The sequence below is a fragment of the Chenopodium quinoa genome, unplaced genomic scaffold (genome assembly GCF_001683475.1).
Source record: "Chenopodium quinoa cultivar QQ74 unplaced genomic scaffold, ASM168347v1, whole genome shotgun sequence".
Taxonomy (NCBI): domain Eukaryota; kingdom Viridiplantae; phylum Streptophyta; class Magnoliopsida; order Caryophyllales; family Amaranthaceae; genus Chenopodium; species Chenopodium quinoa.
The window spans coordinates 4,095,789-4,110,984 of record NW_018744367.1 but is presented as its reverse complement, the minus strand read 5'-3'; the positions used below and the strand labels follow the sequence as shown (position 1 = coordinate 4,110,984).

At 42.2% G+C, this 15,196-nt stretch overlaps 1 protein-coding gene across 2 annotated transcripts; it reads left to right on the top strand.

Moving 5' to 3' along the window:
- Positions 1-9,050: 9,050 nt before the first annotated feature.
- On the top strand, positions 9,051-14,613 carry LOC110696568 (origin of replication complex subunit 2-like). Of its 2 annotated transcripts, XM_021873905.1 has the most exons (7): positions 9,051-9,228; positions 9,805-9,939; positions 10,027-10,133; positions 12,515-12,647; positions 12,805-13,096; positions 13,746-13,973; positions 14,075-14,612. In XM_021873905.1, the coding sequence occupies exons 2-7, from the start codon at positions 9,811-9,813 to the stop codon at positions 14,272-14,274; spliced, it is 1,089 nt and encodes a 362-aa protein (XP_021729597.1). In that variant the 5' UTR covers positions 9,051-9,228; positions 9,805-9,810; the 3' UTR covers positions 14,275-14,612. The 2 variants fall into 2 exon arrangements, with proteins under 2 accessions (XP_021729597.1, XP_021729598.1); XM_021873906.1 differs by lacking the exon at positions 9,051-9,228 and having other exon boundaries at positions 14,075-14,613.
- Positions 14,614-15,196: the final 583 nt, after the last annotated feature.

The following is a 15,196-nucleotide window of genomic DNA, read 5'->3' as shown; positions in this document are numbered from 1 at the left end:
TCAGGCTGAATGATCAAATGGGCCATAGAAATACAGAGCCTCGAAGTTACTTTCGAGCCTAGAAAAGCAGTGAAGGGGCAAGCCTTTGCTGACTTTATTGTAGAGATGACTCGTCCTCCTGACTCTCAAGTTCCAGACCAAGTATGGAAGGTATATGTGGACGGAAGCTCTACTTCAAATGGTTGTGGAGCAGGCGTCATATGTCAGTCGCCAGAGGGCGACAGGTACGAGTATGCTCTACGCTTCAGTTTTCAGGCTTCAAACAATGAGGCAGAATATGAAGCTTTACTAGCCGGGATCCGCATGTGCAAGGCGGCAGGGGCAAGAAAAATAGACGCATGTTCCGATTCACAATTGATAGTGAGTCAGTACAATGGCGAATACGAAGCAACCCATCCGGCCATGATCAAGTATTTACAGGCGGTCCGACAAGCAGTCGGCTCCCTTGAGGATTTCCATCTGATCCAAGTACCGAGATCAGAAAACAACCAGGCGGATGCACTGTCAAAATTAGCATCATCCGCCTCCTCTGATACTCCTCGAACTGTTTTTTGGGAAGTAATGGAGAAGAGAAGCATCGAGGAAAACCCTATTGGAATCCTAGACAGAAGCTCAACCTGGATGGATTCAATCAGGGCATATCTGACAAACGGTACACTGCCGGATGATCCTCAACAGGCGGCAGCACTGAAAAAACGAGCCACCTATTTTGAAATGATAAAGGGAGAACTTCACAAAAGGGGGTACCTTCAACCCTTCTTAAAGTGTGTTACTCCAGAAAAGGGACAAGAGATACTAGACGATCTTCACTCTGGTTACTGTGCTTCTCATATAGGCGGTAGGACGCTTGCTCAAAGGGCAAGGCGGCAGGGCTACTTTTGGCCTACTTTGGAAGCAGATGCAATAGAGATGGTGAAAAAATGTGACAAGTGCCAAAGGTTTGGCAAACTAATTCACCGTCCGGCTACTGACCTCACTACCATTCATAGCCCACTACCGTTTGCTAAGTGGGGCATGGACATTCTGGGTCCATATACGCCTGCTACAGGCGGAAGGAGGTACATACTTGTTGCCGTTGACTACTTCACTAAATGGGTAGAGGCGGAGGCTGTAAAGGGAATCAAGACGAAAGATGTAATTTCATTCATTTGGAAAAATGTCATCACTCGGTTCGGGGTTCCCATGTCTATGGTTTTTGATAATGGTCCCCAATTTGAGATGCCTGTTCTCAAAAGCTGGTTGGGTGACCAAGGAATTGCAAACTACTTTGCATCTATCGGCCGTCCACAAGCAAACGGCCAGGTAGAAGCCTTTAATAAAATCATCTCGGACGGTCTCAAGAAAAAGATTGAACGAGCAGGCGGCCTATGGGCGGATGAACTACCACATGTTCTCTGGGCCATTAGGACGACTGAAAAAGGGGCGACTGGAGAAACTCCATTCCTCCTAACTTACTGTGCGGAAGCTGTTCTTCCAATAGAACACTACGAGTCGACTCTTCGAGTAATGCTATATGACGAAGAGGCAAATTGGGAAGCCATGCGCCTGGCATTAGACTCACTTCCTGAAAAGAGGGGCAATGCTGTCTTGCGCCATGAAATCTATCGCCTGAGAATGACTAGATCATACAACAAAAAAGTACACAGGCGTCCACTCAAAGTAGGGGACTTTGTACTTAGAAAAATGGAAGCAGTTGGTAGGGCTAATGAGTCTGGCAAACTAACTCCCAACTGGGAAGGACCCTACCGAATCTGTGAGGAAGTCAGGGACGGTACCTACCGTCTGGAAACACCAAACGGACAACCGTTGCCTCGAACTTGGAATGTAGATAATCTTAATAAATATTTCTTTTGAATTATGTAAATAGTCAAGAGCTACTTAATAAAAAGTTTGCATACTTACTATTCAATTTTGTACTAAGAGGGGCACGCCTACTAACAAATAGTCGGCTACTCTCCATTGAGTATTTTACTCTATTTTCAGAGGGGCATGCCGTCTGTACATTTACAGTCGGCTACTCTCCATTGAGTATTTTTACTCTCTTCAGAGGGGCATGCCGTCTGTACATTTACAGTCGGCTACTCTCCATTGAGTATTTTTACTCTCTTCAGAGGGGCATGCCGTCTGTACCTTTACAGTCGGCTACTGTCCATTGAGTTTTTCACTCTATCTTTAGAGGGGCATGCCGTCTGTACCTTTACGAACGGCTACTCTCCATTTTCTCACCATATGGGCATGTCGTCTGGACATATAGTCGGCTACTCTCCATAGAAGAGGGCCGACTGGTTCCAAACACACAGCCACCCCCCTTATACTTAGCTAAAAAAGATTAGGGTCTGGCCGACCCTGTTCCTAACAGGCGGCTACCCTCCTCTTACTTAGCACCTACGTTCACCAAGAACTAACCAAGGCCACAGGCCGAATGATCAGACCAGGCGCCAAGCCAACTGATCAAATCTTCAAGACTAATACGACCTGTCCCAACATCATAGCAGGCGTCCGGCGGCATCCCTCCGGATGAAATTCGTCGCAGAGAGCAGCTCCCTTTTGGATGGAACATTGCTCTATAAACTAATTACACGACACCTATACGACTGTCCCCAAGGGCAACCACGTAGCCGTTTTTGAGACAAGGATAACTCTATCACTAACCAAACCAGTGGTAGCAGTTGACATCTGAGTCAGATGACCGCCTGTATTACTTGGGATAAATGCAGGGGGTACCTCTTGAGTTAATAGCCAACAAACATTGGCGAATCAAGGGGTCTAGCCGGCCTCCGCCGCCCGGTACCTCTACTTCTCAAGCAAGAGTGACGGCGACTAAGTAACTCCAACGTTAACTCATAGTCACTCCCTCAAATTTGGTATGGAACCTAAAAGGTTTGAGTAGACCGCTTGTTTTTTGGCAAACAGGGGCACTCAAACCCCTATTCCTACTAGGTAACCTATTGAGTTAATAGCCAACAAACATTGGCGAATCAAGGGGATCAGCCGGCCTCCGCCGCCTGGTACCTCTACTACTCAATCTAGAGTGTGACGGAGACTAAGTAACTCCTATGTTAACTTATAGTCACTCCCTCAAACTTAGTATGGAGCCTAAAAGGTATGAGTCGTCCGCCTGTTTTTAGCAAACAGGGGCTCTCAACCACTACTCCTGCTAGGTTAACAAATTATGAGTTAAAAGCCAACAAACATTGGCGAATAAAGGGGAACAACCGGTACCCACCGCTTGATACCTCTACTAAGTTCCTTGGAAACTAAGTAACAATCATGTTCACTTGGTCAGACCACTTTCCTACTTGGTTAAATTTACAAATGACAGGATCGCCTGCCTAAAAAGGATCCAGTCTTTAAAATAGTTCGAATACCGATTGGATAAATGGCCGACTGATCGTCTATTCTGGAAACAGACAACCAGTCGTCCAGGGGCATAGGCGGCGTGACTAACTAGCCGTACATGTCTGCAACTATCGGCCATGTAAAACAGTCGGTCTAGTGAACAATTGGATATTAGAATATTCAATACTTAGAAAAATTTGAAGCAAAACAAAAATTCATTAAAAAGAAGCCGGTCATTAAAGACCGGCAAAATATTCAAAGCCCCGGCCCCCTGGCCGGGTAAATACAAAACAAACGGCACGCAGGCCGTGGAAAGAATACATAAAGCTTAAGAAGGGGGCAGATCTTCAATATTAGCAGCTGCCGCCTGGTCAGCACTCTTCTTGCTGGACTCGGCTTCAGCTGCATCCTTTTTTGATGCATTACCCCCAAGCGGCACAAGCGCCACTACCGGCTCCTCCTCCTCCAACGCTTCCTCCAACGCCTCTTCCTCAGCAGCCGCCAGGATCTCTTGATTATATGTATCCGAACACTGGCGGTACGTTTTTTCCCAAGAGGCAAAGTCGGCATTGGGGAAGAGGCGGCCCCAAGTCATGCGCTGGATTTGAGCGGAGTCTTCCATCATCTCCTGGACCAGCTCTTTCTTCTCTTGCTCGGCCTTTTCCGAGAGCTCTTGAGTAAGACTCTTCTCCTGGGTCACTAGGCGTCCCTTTACGTTGGCCAAGGATTTCTCCAAGGCTTCGTATGAGTACATTTTAAGGCGAAGAGGTTTCAGCTCGGCCTTGAGATTGGTGATGGTCGCCTCCAGCTCGCCATTCCTCTTCTGGGCCGCCTCTAACTGAGCCCGAACAGCGGCGGTAGCCTGTGCCTGATAATAAAGAATATCAATGGTCAGAACTTCATTTTGGGCAATTTGAAACATTGCCTTATCACAGTCAGAGGCGGCCATAGCTTTTGCAGCCTTTACCTCTTTGTTCTTCCGGTCAAGCGGCTTGCGAAGGCCGTTCACTCGGAGCAGGGCCTAAGTAAAAAGAAACAGGCGTCAGTTTCCAAACAAAAAAGAAAACAGGCGTCCAGAAATTCAAATACTCAAAAATATGCTAAGTATACCTCAGCAAGGACCCCTGCAATCCCGTCTAGGTCAAGGGTGCCGACACCCCTGACCGCCTCCCTTTCAGCTGGAGGAACTGCCCTGATCATAGACTTAGCCATCTCTACCAAGTCAAGCTCCTGAGGGACGGCTGCATTAAGCATAAACAAATGGATTAGACCTAGTAAAAAAGGGAGCGAGTCTACAATTTACAAGGACAACTTCATACTTCTAGGCGGCCCAGTTGGAGTTTTAGAAGAAGTGGCCGGCTGTTTCTCAGCCGCCACATGTTTCCTGGCAGAACCAGGAGAGCTCGCAACAGTCGTCCTCCGGGCCTTGGGGTCCGGCTGTTGGGAAGATGAAGCTCTTGGAGCACCCGTCTAAAAAAAAAAAAAAGGTCAGTATATGCATAAACACAACTCCAAAAAGAGGGTCAAAGGTTCGGAGCTCACCAAGGGTGCCCCCTTCTTGGGGGAGTCGGTTGAAGCTTGTTGCATGATGGAGGCCCGCAACATGGCCGCCGCAGTCTTGGAGGCGGTGATTTTGCTCATGGCGTCAGCTGCAAAAACAAACAGCAAAGTTAATAAAAGTCAAAACAAGAAATGTATGGAACAACAGAGTATTCGACAGGCCGACTACCTCTTGAGCACCGACTGCTGAGGCCACAGGCGGCCAAAAAGTACTCGTCGTAGAGCCATTTGAAGCTCGGGACGCAGTGCAGGGGTACTTGCTCTCGTACCCCTGAAGTAGAGTCGACCCTCGACTCTACTTTAAAGAGTCCTTTATCAAGGATCTCTTTCTTAGCCTTGGGGGGAACATGCGGCATGCTACGGCCGCCTGCAAGAAGGGGCGGATCCCTGTTCCACCTATTGAAGCGCTTGTTCAGCTTAGTGTCTGAACTCTCAATGATGAGGAAGGTGCTCCGCCAGTCCTTCCACTTGTTTGCTTTACCTCTCGTCATGAGGTAGCCCCTGTGGCTTGTCAATTGATACCAGCCGGTACCGCCTGCCTTAGGGGTCCGGCTGAGATAGTTCATATGGGCGAAAGCCTCGAAGCTCGGCTCCACCCCGTGCAGTTCGCACCCGGCCACATAGCCGAGTACGTTGACCCAGGAGTTTGGGGCTAACTGCCATAACCCCAACTCATACCCATCCAAGATCCGCTGAACAACCGGATGTAATGGGAAGCGCAGCCCTGCCTTGATGGCCGCCTTGTAGCAGCTAAAGCAGACGCTATCATAACCGGTACCAGCCGGCCAGACGACTGTGTCTTCTGGATCCGGCACAAACACTAGAAAGTCGGGGCCCATGGTGTGGTTTGCAATAAAGCTCTCCACTTTCTCTTGCATGGCTGTGATCCGGCCCCGAGGTACCGTGCAGTAGTAGGGGGTATTTTGCTCTCGGTAAGAGGCGGATGGCTCCGCCCAATTGTCCCCCTTCTCAACTGCGTGAGAAAGTCTCGCCTCTTGCAGGCGGCTGTTTTTCTCTTCTGTGTCCAAAGAAGCATGGCCAGAAGAGCTTGACTCGGAATCGTCCTCTGACGAGTCCGAAGAGGACGACTCATCCCCTCTCCCGGAGGGGCCCTCCTCCTCTCTTTGAAAAGGAGCAGAATTGTTAACTGTTAAATGGGAAGGGGTCACTATGACTCCTCCCTCAGAATTGCCGGCTTTCAGGCCGCCTTGTTTCATTTCCACATCTGGCGCCTGGTCAGATGTTTCACTAAGCGGCACCCTGTGGGAGGAGCCGTCTGAATTTGAGATCCTAGCAGTCTTTTTCGTTCTGGCCATCCTGCTCTGCATAGACACAGATACAGTCGGACTTTGTATAAAGGGCAAAGATGGGTCCGGAAAAGGGCAGGCGGCACTCCTAGTCCTAGATTCAGCCGTCCCCGGTGACCGACTGATCACTAACCTAGGTCTTGTCGTGTGCTTCCGTGGTGCCATTTCAAAAAATGAAAAGAAAATTAAGAGTAAGAGAACCGACAGTTACCTGAACGAGTGACGATTGATGAAGTGCTGAAAATCCTGTGCAGTCGACTTGTCAGAACAGGCGGTAGGCGGAAAAGGTCCAAAATGTCAGAGCAAGTTCAGGGGTCCGAATGTTCTCTCTCAAAGTTCTCAAGTGTGAAAATGACTCAAGACAATCCTCCCTTATATAGGCGAAGTGAGAAGGCGAAGGGTCACTTTCAGAATTCAAAATTTGGGCGGGAAAATCTCTCGTCCTTCCGCCGACTGACACCTGTAGAAGGTCGTCGCCTGTTACAGTGCGACACCTGTCACAGGTAACACGTGACCAGTCACGTGCCACCTGTGAGGGGCAAATGATTAGGGGATTTTGCTCCCACCAATCGGAATGCGCCACGTGGGCCAATCAGGTCCTGCCAAGTGTCCCCCAGTTGGAACTGTCAGGGCTTGCCACGTGGCACGCGCTTATTCGTCCACCTTGGACCTATTATGTCATGACATGTGGCATACTCCATGCCTAATGGAGAAACCGGCCACCCAGGCCCAACTTCCGAGGGAAGCCCAATCAGCCCTAGGTTAACCTAAACCTAGGATGGGCACGTTTCCCAAGGTTATAAATACCTCCCTTAATCCTCATTAAGGGGGACGAAAAAACACATTAATTACACACAGTAATAACCGGCTGATCTTGCTAACAAAGCAGATTACCCACATTAAACACTCTCACCTAGAGAGACCCAATCACTTTAATTTCCGCATTAATTACTCCTTAATCAAGTACTAACTTGACCGTTGGAGGCGGAGCTCCTACCACCAGGAGTCTCCGTTATTTTGCAGGTACAAGCGTCCGGTTCCAGTCTCGGAATTGTAACTCTCCCGCAGGACATCAGAAAACCCCGAAACAGAAATCATGTTTAGGATATTTATTTTGATTTCTTGTATCATGTTTAGGGTGTTAATTACTGTTCCTAATATCATCATATTGATAGTATCATGTTTAGGCTAATGCTTTGATTATGATTTTTATTAGTGACATGCTAGGGTTTGTTATTGATCCGTTTAGTATCATGCCTAGGATCTTGCTATTGATATGTGTTGATGATATTATTATTATGATGATTGTTGTGTCAATTATATGTTGCTTGATTATTTATGATATTATTGTTATTGCTTAATCATGCCCCTTTTTGCAGGTTTAAAGGGAATTTGTACTTGAAACCATGCCTAATAAGATAATTGATAATTTGATTTTAGGTTAATATGATTTTAATTCAATTGATCACCAATAATAGATTTATTTGTGCAATAATAATCAACCAACGTAGATTAAGCTGGCTTAGGATTAATTTATTGTATGAATGTTGATCGGAAAGCGCACATGAATATCGTAAGGATTAAGTAGAGGCCGATTTAGGGCGGGTTCAATCTCTTTTAGGTTGGATTCATACCATCATCCCCGAATATCCAGTCATGGTTCCGGACCACTATGGAGTTAGCGATCTCCGTGATCGTGAATGGGGTGTAACCTTCACACCCGTGAACGGCTTACAAGTTCCTAAAACTTGTTGACGCCTCTTTTATCTCTAGCTTCCTTCCCTTTGGACGCCACCATGCTTAAATGCATGATCACAGTAGGGCTCAAAGTTGAGTTTGAAAAATTCCGTACAATCACCAACTTCTCCCATTCTACCAATAGTCTCATCACATGTTTAAATATAAGTTGGTAATTGCAATAGTTTAAAGGTAAATGTCGTTAATGGCCTTAGTTGGTGTTGTGTAAGGGATTTTTATGTCTATAATAACTCATGTTACTTTACTTTACTTTACTTTGTTGTAAACTTAGTTTAATTAATGTAATTTCAGACATTTTCAAAAAAAAAAATTCTTTTAAAAAAAAAAAGAAAGCCAAAAAAACTTACAAACAATTGATACAAGTTTTGGTGTCTGAAAATAGTAGGAAAATTTGATATTTGCTACCAACGAAAGAACCTTGGTTGACATTTTCTACCTGTATAATTTTTTATTTTACTTTACTACCACCCAAATCCCAAAATTATAGTTATTGCTACCGCTTAACAGAATCCGTTAGGGTTCCGTTAAGTGGGGCCCCTTATAACATTAAATAATAATATAATTTATTAAAAAAATAATAAAAAAAAATTCCCAGCCATCTCCCCCTCCCCGTCAGCCACCCTCCCCCTTCCCTGTGCTGGCTTCCGTCGAACCCCACCTCCTCCATTTCCCTCGCCCATGCTGCCCGAAACCACCCTGAACGGGCGAAAACGAAACCCTAAAACCCATTTAGGGTGGTTTCCCAGGGATCGTTTGGGCGCCAGCACGGGGGGTGACAGTGAGGTTTCGAGGCAACATTGATGGGGAAAGGGAGGTTGGACAGTGGCAGTAAGGGTGGCTGAAGATGGAGCGGTGGCTGGAAGGTGGCTTGGGATGGAGGGGTGGCTGGAAGGTGGGAGTGAGGTGGTTGGACGGTGGTTGGGCCCCACTAACGGAAACATTAACGACATAAGGCAACAGGTAGTGATATTTATAATTTTGGGATTTGAGTGGTAGTAAGATAAAATAAAAAAAAATAAACAGGTAGCAAATGTCAACCAAGATTCTTTCGTTGATAATAAATGTCAAAATTTCCAAAATAGGACGATAAAGAAAAACTAATACTTGACATTTAGACATTTAGACGCCTAGACGGTTCCCGTCTAACTGTGGCGGGTCATACGCCCCTTCCTCTCTCCCAACGTTCTCCATTGAAGCGCAACGTTCTCTATTGAAGCACAGTTGACGTTCTCCGTTGAATCTAATACTTGTAGCAGCTTCTGAGGTAAGTTGTTTGTTTTTGTTATCATCATATCAGTTTCACAATCTAGTTTTATTGTCAGTGCATTAAGTGAAGGGGTCGAAAATCTTAACTATTGGTTCTAAATTCTAAGATAACCAAAAGAAACGAAAATTATGAGCCTAATTTGATTATTGAATCAAATGTCCCTAAAATTATGTGATTTTTCGAAACAAATTTGGTTGCTAATGTATTGCACAACCCTTAAATGTTAGGATTCAACTATGAAATTACACCTCTTTAACAGGTAAGCATAAAGCTAAGACTGTTTTGAGAAGACTACCCTAATAGTTGAGATTATTTTAAGTTAAATAATAGTTGCGATTTAACTGACAAGGTAAGTAATAGTTGAGATTGTTGATGTTAATTTTTCCTAAAAAATTTCAATTTTGGTGGTCTTATAATTACCAAAAATTGAAAATTTTCACGGAATATTATTGACCACCACCTGTTTGTTAAAATGCTTGTGAAAAAAATGTAAGGTTTGAATATATCATCTACTTATGTGGTCGATTACTTGATGAGGTTTCTCACTTATTAGTTTTTCTTGTTTACTTCAAGGTGGTAATGGATATCAATGATGTGGAAGATGAGGACTTTGGGTTCTCTAGGAATTACTTCCTGGCAAAAGAATCAGGCACTTCGGCCAAGAAATCAGGCCATAAACTCTCTGATATTGATCTTGTTCCCGAGGAGGTATATCGAAAGCTTCCTAGAATTTATGGGATGTGTGCCTCGAAATAGTTTTGATGATTGATTGCATAAGTTAATGTACACTTGTAGGAACTTAGAGCCGCGGCTATGGATCTCAAACCGAAGCATGAGAAAGAAGTTAAAGCATTGATGGATAGCTATAGGAGTTTATATCAAGATTGGCTATTTGAACTGAGGTACTTTTTTATTTTTTTTGGTTCCCCTAAGGAAGTTTGAAATAGATAGCTATTATTCTCGTTGATCTCAATCTTTTCATGGATTAGGGATGTAGGAATTGATGCCTGTATGAATTTATGCTAACTATATTATATAAGTCTGGCTAATTAGTATTAGCTATGTATTTTTTAGCACTTTGGCCTTCCATTTGCGACATAAACCTAGCCTTATTCACAAATGTGTAAGGAGGCTATCATCATTAATGCTGAATTCATTAATTGTATAAGCAATTATTTCGCTGCACTATTTTTGTATCTCTCTATAGAACAGGATCAGCAGTCAGCACCATTTGTATTGAGTTGAGGTCTTGCATTAGGATGCTTTATATGGACACCAAACAATTTCCTGTAATTAGTTGGGTGCTTTATTTAAAGGTGATCAAGCTTTTATTATGATCTTGTTCTTGGTGGGATAAACTATTTAAGGATACTATAAACTGTTGGATTAATGTCCTACTTGGTATTACAGATTCAATCTTGCTGTTCACTTTTAATTCTCTGCCCTTATGGTCTCATAGGCACATAGTTCCTTTGTGGAAGTTATGTTTTCTCTCCTGCATTGTACCAGCTTTATGTGTAGCCCGAGTTTTCAATTATCTTGAGTATCCATGTCCAAAACCTGGCCTTCTAATATGGCCATATGGGTCGACACCTGACGCTTTCAATTTCTATTGGTGACATCATTATTTTGAAATACATGCTGGTAGAGAACAATATAGAAAGAGGGGAAGAGGGTACAAGAGTTATATGCTGGCTCTAATTCTACTGTCATTATAGAGCTTTATTTTTGTAAGACAAATGAAGATCAATGCCGGAAATTTATTATGTCTTTAAACTTGATTTGATCTGATTTTATCCTACTCGCTTTTCTGTTATTTCATTTTCAAGACATTCTCAGTTGCATACAGCTTGTGATTAAATTATCAATAAGAAATGGCAAACAAGTTAACCTGAAATATGTGCAAATGTGAAGATCGTGCAAATGTCTTTTAGGTTATGGAATAATTTTAATGGATGCCATTACTATGTCCTTGAATGCTTGTACATTGCCCTAATATATCCATGTTTGGGTTAACATTATGTTCATTACTTCATTCCATCTTTTTCTCTTACTACTTTTTCTTTCAAGTCTCAACCCACTTTTAATTAATTTTGGTTACATGTAACATCTTTTTAATTATATCTTTTATTGCATGAAGCAAATTGGAAGATAAATTGGGACATCTATTTTTCCTATTATTTTATTTTGCTTTAGTTGTTGGAGGTCTTTCGATGAGCACCTCTGTTTGATGACATAACGCCATGCATAATATTGCCTTGTTCTATGCGTTTGTTAAAACTTGAAATGTTGTTATATATTACTTGTACTATAGTAGGCTACAGGAAATATGTATCCTCTTTAGTTTTAAGTGAAATGGAGGAAAAAATAAGTTCCTAACCTGACAATTTGACTTCCATATACTTCGTATATATTAATATATATACTTAGAGGCTGACTTTGTCGAAATCACTAGATCAGTAATGATCACAACTTTCCTGTGCTGTAATTTAATAGGAACAGTTAGCAGTGCACCTTCTCTTAAATGGATAATACTAATGAAATCTCAAGCTCTCTCAGAGCAGGATTGCTTAGAGTTGAAGCATAATTTAGAGTGACTTGTTGATCAGAGATGTGAATGTGTGGAGATTGGATCTGGAGGAATAGGAATTCAGAACTATTTTTAGGGCCATCATCCCTATGTTTTGTTCTGTTATTTGATCTTGGATTGTAACTTTCTGTTTTTGCCTAGTTTTTGCTGTATTCTTGAGGTTGGTTGAGAGTCTCTGCTGTTTAGCTTTGATACTGGCTGTAATCAATACTGAGAGAAGTAATATCATGTTTATCAACTATACTATAGGAAAAATTCTTTTATCATCATGTAGCTTTAGATAAATCAAGAGTTTAGCCGATATGGCAGACTAAGGTCACTAAAGCTGTATTGCATTTTGTCTTCCCTTTACCTCCCATACTCAAAAAGTCAGGGCAAATGTGCTTCACTTGATGTAAGTTTGATGATTCAAGTAGAAGCTTTTAGCCTAATATTCTCAGATGATGAAATTCAAAGAACGCTTTTCAGATGATGATTGTGACAATAATTAACTCGAACACTTGGAGCGTGGAGCACTAGACTGTAAAGTGAATGTTGCCATTGTTGTTTGTGAATGACCAATCTATCAAGACCTGACATATTGAGCTTTAAGTTTACTTTAGTTGATCTTGTACATGGTGTCATGGGCATACACTTAAACGGAATATTAAGATTATTTTTATTATTGTTTTCAATTTGATGTCATTAACTCAGGTGTGGGTTTGGCCTTCTAATGTATGGTTTTGGATCAAAGAAAGCTTTGACTGAAGATTTTGCTTCAACGACTTTGACTGAGTACTCGGTGCTTGTAGTCAACGGTTATCTACAATCAGTAAATATCAAACAGGTAAATTGTTTAGAGGAAATGTTTTCCTCTCAAGGAAAACCTTTTCTCTCCATCTTAGATTCCTAGGTGTACTGTTTACCTTCCCCCTTGTCATGTTTGTAAGTGCACCTTTGACCCCAGGTAAGCATGATCTTTTTAACAATGTTCTGTACTGCAGGTCATTGCTGCAGTGGCTGAACTTTTATGGGATCAAATCAAATCCAAAAGGAAAACAACTGGAAGCTTGGCTAAAGCTCAACTACCATACAATTCTAAATCCACAGATGAAGTCTTTGCTTTTCTGGATGGATCACTAGCAGAGGAAAATGATTCTTTCGTGTGTGTTTTAATTCATAATATTGATGGACCTGGTTTACGGGATACTGACACTCAGCAATTTCTTGCGCGGATGGCTGCTTGCTCTCATGTTCGATTTGTGGCTTCAATTGATCATGTAAATGTATCACTGTGTAAGGGTTATTATCCTTTTTTTTCTTAAGACTTTTAGGGAATTTAACTCTTTAGTGTATATCCTTTCTTTATAATTACTTATTTATTTAATCTTTTCTCTTTTACCCCTCCAGTTGTTTATTCTTCACTGAAATTCATAGGGTTACATTACATATAAAACACGTCTGCACGATCAAATCATTGATTTGAAACATTGATCAAAACATATAATGCATCATTTTTCTGAGGCATTTTGCCTTCTGCTTCCATTAGCTGCTATCTATATGTTCTAGCTTTTTCATAAATATTTCCTTTGTTCCAATTTTCTTCAAAACTTCAATCATGTCAATTTTGAAACTGCTGACATAACTGGCACATTTTCTGTTTTTCTGTTTCTGCCTGCCAAATTGTTAGAATAGTTTGTTGCATTTACTATATAAGCTAATTAACAAACAATGAAGCATAATTACAATTACTGGATGCAAGTGTGTGCTTATTATTATCATACGGAGTATTATTTTTGGCAATCAGCTAACTTGGATATGAGTGGCTTAACCACTATATTTTGTTACTTGATTTAGCACTTTTATGATCATTATTACATATGGATATAAGTTCATAACTAGAATTAGGACCTAACTACTAGCATTGTTTTTTCTTGTGTGGCAGTGTGGGATAAAAAGATGGTCCACACACAGTTCAACTGGTGCTGCCATCATGTCCCAACCTTTGCGCCATACAAGGTTGAAACAACGTTCCATCCTCTGATTCTTGCACACAGCGGTAGTGGCCAAACTCCGAAAACAGCTGCCATAGTTCTACAAAGTTTGACACCAAATGCCCAAAGTGTGTTCAAAGTTCTTGCTGAGTTTCAACTGGCTCATCCTGATGAAGAAGGTGAGTAACCTTTTGCTCTTATTCACCAATATGTGCGATTTAGGCTGTTGATTCCTCACATTTATACTCTTTCTCATCTCTGGAAAAATAATGTCTTTCAGGGATGGCAGTCAATGATTTATACACAATTTGTCGGGAGCGCTTCCTTGTGAGTAGTCAGGTCACTCTGAACTCCCACCTGACGGAATTTAAAGATCACGAGTTGGTGAAGACTCGAAAACATTCTGATGGGCAGGATTGCTTATATGTTCCCCTCACAACTGAAGCTATTGAGAAGCTGTTGATGGAGATCAGTCAATAGATTCTTGCCAAGAATACTGATACGATAGCAGCCGGGGTAGCATTTTACTCGTGTATTGTATAAATGATGGTCGTTCACGAACCAGCGTTTTGGCTGGCGGCAAATTGTTAGAATCCACCTCTTTTCTTTATGTATTTTCTTTCCCTTCGCTTGTATTTAGCTTATGTAATGCTTTCTAAGACTTTTCTTTAAATATTATGGGCTTTAGATAGAATTATTATGTTATTGTCAACCTTTACCGAGACTTTGGGAGGATATTGTAAATGTAAATTACAGGCTTAAAGCTCTTTAAAGAGTGAGTGGTTGATGAACTCTAAGGCTCCTACCATTTGCTTTGAATCTTGTTTTAGGCTCTTTATAATAGTGCCTCACAAACCTCAAAAGAGCGCCCACCCACCCAACCCCCCTGCCCCCCCAACCCTCCAAAACAGATGCAACTTATTGTCGGATCCGCTTATGCTCGCCTCGACTTGCTCAGTCGTCACAAGCCCAATCGACCCTTGTCGCCCCACAAAAAATGTTCATAAGATGCTTAAATTACTTGTGTTGCTTTGTGCCATACACCTTTCACACACTTGCCTTGCACCTTCATCGCCCTTAGACAGGAATACGCTGCACGGGCTTTGTATCAAAATATTCGGACCGTGACACATTTGATGACAAGTTACTAGCAAAATGAACACACTTGGGCAATTGGCCTTGAAGAGCTCTATTGTCTGCACTAAATTTACTCAAAATCATATATTATCAAATGACACAAGATAGAGATTCTTGGTAAAAGCTAAATCAATGGCTCTATTGCATCGTAAATTTGAAAGCATCCCTTACCATCTCTCCACTCTTCATTCCTCGACTTAAACTATTTATATATATATTTACTATTACTTTAACTATATATTTTACCAATATATAAGAAATATAG